At 46.6% G+C, this 6,000-nt stretch overlaps 1 protein-coding gene across 1 annotated transcript in view; it reads left to right on the top strand.

Annotated features, from left to right (window-relative positions):
• Positions 1 to 6,000, top strand: part of glceb (glucuronic acid epimerase b) — a 63,154-nt gene that overhangs the window by 35,200 nt on the left and 21,954 nt on the right. Inside the window, exon 3 of the mRNA XM_084436939.1 lies at positions 4,501 to 5,030. Coding sequence (XP_084293065.1) covers positions 4,514 to 5,030 — 517 coding nt within the window. The 5' untranslated portion in view covers positions 4,501 to 4,513. The remainder of the gene's footprint in view (positions 1 to 4,500; positions 5,031 to 6,000) is intronic.

Here is a 6,000-nt window from a genome sequence, read left to right as displayed (position 1 = left end):
ATTGGGTTGGTGTCTTGATCTCTTGCATTCTCTAAATTGATATTGATCTTTTGCATTCTCTAAATTGTCTTCCACATACTCTGAAATAGGCTATTGAAATTCGTAAATGGGAACAATTATTTGGCATGGCTACTTTTTGCTGCCCTGTTTTGCGCTCACCAACTATGGGGTGCTCTCAGTTCAAATAGGCTAGATATCGTCTGTAACATCACAATGTCCTCATCCACCTACAATGGCTTTCATCTTCGACTGACGATACCAGCATCCTATCGCCAAACCCTACTAATGTAATTTTATTTGTATTGAAACAGAACGTTTAGGATAATTTGCATGGATTGGTAAGGTAGGCCCCTCAACATCAATGTTTTGCCAAAGCACTAAGCCATTGTGACAATATAATGACCGGATGGGAAAACAAGCCTTAAACACTACAGGCTTCTCTTTTCTAAACAGTCATACATTCATTGTAACCTTAGACCAGGTTACTGTGAATGTGAGAGACTAGCCAGACTGTAACTAGTAATTCTAGTTTGTATGCTATCCAACAGCTTTTCCTATTTTCTGGATTTAAAATCACACACTTTTTTGTGTAAATGTACATGCCAGCTGGCAACTTGACAGTCCACCCAAGTCCAAGAGCTGGAATTTGATACTCTTGAGCCAGGAAGTGATCTCTGTAGTCGCAAGGCAGCTGTGCATCCAGAGATTCCTAATATGTTAACAATGCATCACAGTTGCTGCAAGCATTCCCCTTGTGTACAAACGCCCGTCATCGGAGCTGGCCTATGACTGGCGTCACCGAGGACGGGAGAAAATATGAACAATCGCACCACGAAGACCTCCACTCCCCGTGACCTCCCCATGTTCTGTTTACCATTCTCAGAGACCTCTGATCAATGCCTCGGCACGTTTTGGCGTTCCTTCTAAAAGCTGAATTTCAACACACTGACCCCCTCAAAATGTCTTTAATCCCCACCTGCAACAAAAGAAGGCTCTTCATTTAGTATGATTGGCGTTGGGGCTTAGGCTTATGCTATTGTACTTTTTTTTGTTGCCCTTCAGCAATGCTTGTCCCCCCCCCCCCCCACCAAGATGACGCAGTCTTTGCAAGCCTGGCATGCACCAGGCTCTGATCCCTTTGCAGTGAGAAAGATGGGTTGAAGAGTTGGATGGAACATCTGATGTTCGTTCCATCTAACTCCCTCTAATCGTCCATACCCCACCTGCCTGGTTGGACCCAATATGGTGTCTCTTCCCAACGTGTTGAAGCTAACAAAAGCTACATCAGCAGTCTAGTAGCTGCCCTCTTCATGTTGTCCTCAACATCGGTGCCCAATGTAATAAAAGAGTGTAATGGGTCCGACAACCATAAGGCAACCGGAGCGAAAGCATCTCAGCTTGGAGACCATCAAACCTGAAAGCAGTCGTTCACAGCGTCCCGGCGCCAGCGCCAGTCTGCCCCCCCCTCCTTCACCCTTCCACTGATGGTTATTATCAGGGCTGCTTCTCAGGACAATGTTCTCCCTGTGCCTCCGGGATTCATGGTGCCAGTTCTGGGGTGAAGGCCAAGGACAGTGACGGGCTGGGCCAGGATTCTTCTAAATCCCATGGGAAACGAGGTCCACCCCTTAGCTCCAGGTGTTTCCTTCCGCCTGTGCGTTGTGCCCCCCCACCCCCCTCGGCCCCCTGGGAAGGGTTAAGCATCACGCGGCTGCGGATGGGGAGTGGGCGTGAACCTGGCTGGATCACAGCGCTTATAGCATACTGATCATTCCAGATGGCTGACGATTTATGCTACCATTTTAAACTAGTCACACACCGCTGTTTCACATATCAAGTAGGTCTCAGCTTTTTAAATGCAGGACGCAGGAGTTTTTAAACTGAAGAGCTCAGCTCTCTTTTTTTCTCCTGCCACAAGCTTTTAAACTCAAAAGCCCTTTCTTCCACATCCTGCCTCTCCTGTTTGTTTACTTTTTGTATTTTACTCCAGTGTACATTCCCTATTTAAGTCTGTAATGCAACTCAATTATTGCCGCAGGGATTACATATAAAACACGTTCAGAGTTGGTGTGATCCTCCCTGGAGTAGGTAGAGACCCGCACAGATGTGGATTTGAGAAAAGTGAACCATGAGCACAGCAACTGTCTGGTGAGAGGGAGAGGGGGGTGTTTCCTGAGTAAATCAATCCTAATACACTTACGTGTTTGAATTGCATAATCATTAAGACAAAAATTAAGCGGCGAGACACTAATTTGGCTGTGTGAACCCCACTTTAATTTCCTATGGCGCATTCTGGTCCCTAGACTAGACCTTTTTTAACTGAATTCAATCCATCCCTGTACATGGTGGTGTAGACCTAGACATGTCCCTGCTAGAGCCCCGAGCTCTGCTAGCAGCAAACAACTGTAAAAAGATCCAATTATTTATAGTCGGGCTTCTGACGAGACAGCCCTGCTTATCTTTCACAGTCCCCAGGCCTTCCTCACTGCATTCTCAGCATTGTCAGAGCTCCCGCAAGCCCAATCTTTCATCTCTTCACCATGCTGACATTCTAAATATCAATGATGCTTTTTTATAAGGCAATATTTCACAACGCAGAGTGGTCTTGCGAAAGACGATTTCTCACAGGAGACGGCGCTGTGACTGGAACTGTGACTCTGAACGAGGACAGGCAGGGTTCACTGCTGCCTCACAGATAATTGGGAAGTTGTGACAAAGTGAAATGCTGAGAGACTATTTTCTTTTTATGTTTATACGTCTAATCCATCACATGCCTTTAGGTTAGTACCATGTAACACTTCACTATCCGTGTATTTGATTGTCTGGTCCTGGCCAGGTGGCTTCATCTCAGCGTATTCTCCATCACATCACCCTCTCGCTACATGTGCTTGTTAGAGAAGCTCTCTCTCTCTCTGCCTTTCCAGACAACATGACCGCCCTTGGAGTATAACTTTGTTAAGAGGGACCAGAGTCACCGTGGTTTGAGTCAGCGTCGCGATGGCCGATAGATTGCTGCCATTGTGGAATTAATGTGCATTCATTGTGCTGACCTTTAGTGGGCCTGGCTTAAGCAGAGGCATTGAGATGAACTTGAGGAGTAATGATTTTCCCCCTTCCCGGGTATAACAGCGGGGTCTTTGTCATTGCTGTATCTGCAACTCCTAGAGCAGTAAGCTGTAATTTGCGACCGAGAGGAGCAGGCCACTGTTTGCCTATTGATTTCTCCCTGGCCGATGAAAATGCCTGAGATACATGGCCAATGTGAGCCATGGGCCAGACTGATTGGCGCTAACACGCCATTCGCTGTTATTGAGTTGTGACTTAGCCAGGCTTCTTTGTCTCCTTAATGAACAAAACCTGTTTTCTAGCCACAACCCCACAAAATATTCTGTCTGACCCTCCAGATGGGTCTTCCCTGCTGTTGGGGGATTCTCTGCTTGCTTGTTTAGTAGAAAAGAGAACTGTGAAATGCTCATCGATCACCTTTTCTAAGCAGTTTTTCCTACGCCGTGTAAGCAATATCTACTAATTGATCAACATTGAGACAGGGCCTCATACCTAGCTGTCAGTTAATTGCAAAACAGTCGTCATTAGTCAAGGGATTGATGTGCAGCCGTCAAGGTGCATGCTAGGCTAGTTTGGACCTGCATCCTCTCATTGTGGGCTTGCCTCTGTGACGTGGATCTGGCAGGACATGACAGGTTGGTCATAATGGACATCAAGGCCCTTCACCCGTATGGATTAGAGGGAGAGGGGAAGGGGAGAGGGAGCCTGGAGTACTGACACTGCAGCCTGTATGGAACTGTCGTGCTTGACATGTGACTCTTAACCCAAACCGACAGCTGTGTTGCTTTGTTTTATCAACTGATCCAACGATGACATGCTGCACATTTGTGTGACCAATGTGTTCAGCACCAAAATGATATGTATGTAGAACACCTGTCATTCTATATCATTTTGCTCTGATATGTAACCTACTTTTTAAATTTTTATCAACAGATAATTTTGATGACACATTAATCTTCCTGTTTGAGCGATGAACTCTGTACTGGTGGAAACTTGTCTGAGCATGTTATAACATATCTCAATATGGTTATTAGGGCTGGGTTAAAAAAATCGAATCAAATCAAATGATTCAGAATCGATTCATGAATCCCAAAATCGATCTTTTATTTAATGAATTAATGAATAAATGAAGGAATTAATAGTTCATTAATTCATTCAATGATTCATTCATTCATTTTTGGAAATCAGTACCCGATACCCAGCCCTAGTATTGATGTGTTGCATAACTTGGCAGTCATGTAATTAAGGTTACAGCTAAAAAAAAAACAGGTTTTAGTAACACTAATCGAATCGAATCGTGATAATCGATTCCAAACCTTGTGAATCAGAATCGAATCGATTCTTGAAATTCGACTCGATACTCAGGCCTAATGGTTATAACATTTTCTCTCAGCAAAAGTCTTTAATGTGTGTTTTTGTGTTTCCTCTATGCAGTCGTGCTGTGACCATGCGTTGCCTGGCGGCCCGGGTCAACTACAAGACCCTGATCGTGATCTGCGCCCTCTTCACCCTGATCACCGTGCTCCTCTGGAACCGCTGCTCCAGCGACCCCGCCCTGCACTTCCTCCCCCGGGCCCCGCCCCCGGCGCCCAGCCCCAAGGGCCCGGGGGGCGACGCCAGCATCAGCAGCCAGCAGCAGCAGCCCCCACAGCCCCCCGAACCGCCGCCCGTAGTGGGCGGGGTCAAATACGAGGAGATCGACTGTTTGATCAACGACGACGTGACTATTAAAGGGCGGAGGGAGAGCGCGGATGTGTACCTGCCCTTCAGCTGGGTGGAGAAGTACTTTGAGGTGTACGGGAAGGTGGTGCAGTACGACGGGTATGACCGATTCGAGTTCCAGCACAGCTACTCCAAGGTGTATGCCCAGCGCGAGCCCTATCACCCCAACGGCGTCTTCATGTCCTTCGAGGGCTACAACGTCGAGGTGCGCGACCGCGTCAAGTGCATCAGCGGAGTGGAAGGTACGATCAGTCTCGTAATCAAGTTGTTACTTACTTAGCCTACTATTTAAAAAACTCGTCAGGTCCTAAACACAACGGTCACCGTTAGTAGTAGTACTAGAATACTAATTAAGTAATTTAGCTGCACAGTCACTCTTACAGCAGAGTGGGATGAAGTAATTTACCCTTGGCCCCAGTGAAAAATGCTCCAACAATTGACTTGCATTAAGCAAATGAAAATGGAATTGATTGTGGTGACCCCAAACGTAACTGGCCGTTATTCTATGCTCGTATTACGAGCATACTTACTGACTTTCAGCATCAGGAGGCAGTGTATTCTCTGAGAATGGAGTTTGAGAGAGTCTTTGTGGAGTTTGAGAGTCTTTGTGTGTACGCGGTTGTGGATGTTCCGTTTGCCCGTCTGTTCCTGTCTGGCCTATTGTCATTTTTCATGTACCAGCTCAGGATTGTGTGTGTGTGCATCTACACATCTGTTGTTGTGCTCCTCGTTTGTTTGTCCTTTGAGTGAGTAGGTGTGTGTTAGTGGAGGTTTGTAATGTGCAGGCCTATCCATCCACACACACACCTTGAAAAGTCTGTTTGTTGAGCTCACAAACACACACACACACACACACACACACATTCCTGTCATTGTCCTCGGTACGCCAAACACTGAGCAAGTGTGTAACCAAGCGTTGCTGTCCCTCGGTGTTCCTCTCTGTCCTTCCAGCGTGCCAGCCCTCTTCCATTTATCTCCTGTGTTTAAACAAGAGCTTCTACCCAAGGATGGCCTTGGCCTCGTGTTCCTACAGCCCATCAGACAACTAGCACACTTTTCTCTTTTCTCCACCCTCAGCTGGCAGCACTTGTCTTCACTCTCTCACTCTCGTTTTCTCTCTCTCCCACTCCCATTCTCTCTGCTCATTTACTGGAAGTCATGGAAACGCTGCCAAGTGTGGAAGAGAGTACATCTCTCTCCTCGTTTTCCCCC

Source organism: Borostomias antarcticus (assembly GCF_949987555.1).
Source record: "Borostomias antarcticus genome assembly, chromosome: 4".
NCBI lineage: Eukaryota > Metazoa > Chordata > Actinopteri > Stomiiformes > Stomiidae > Borostomias > Borostomias antarcticus.
This window is presented reverse-complemented; position numbering and strand designations above follow the sequence as displayed.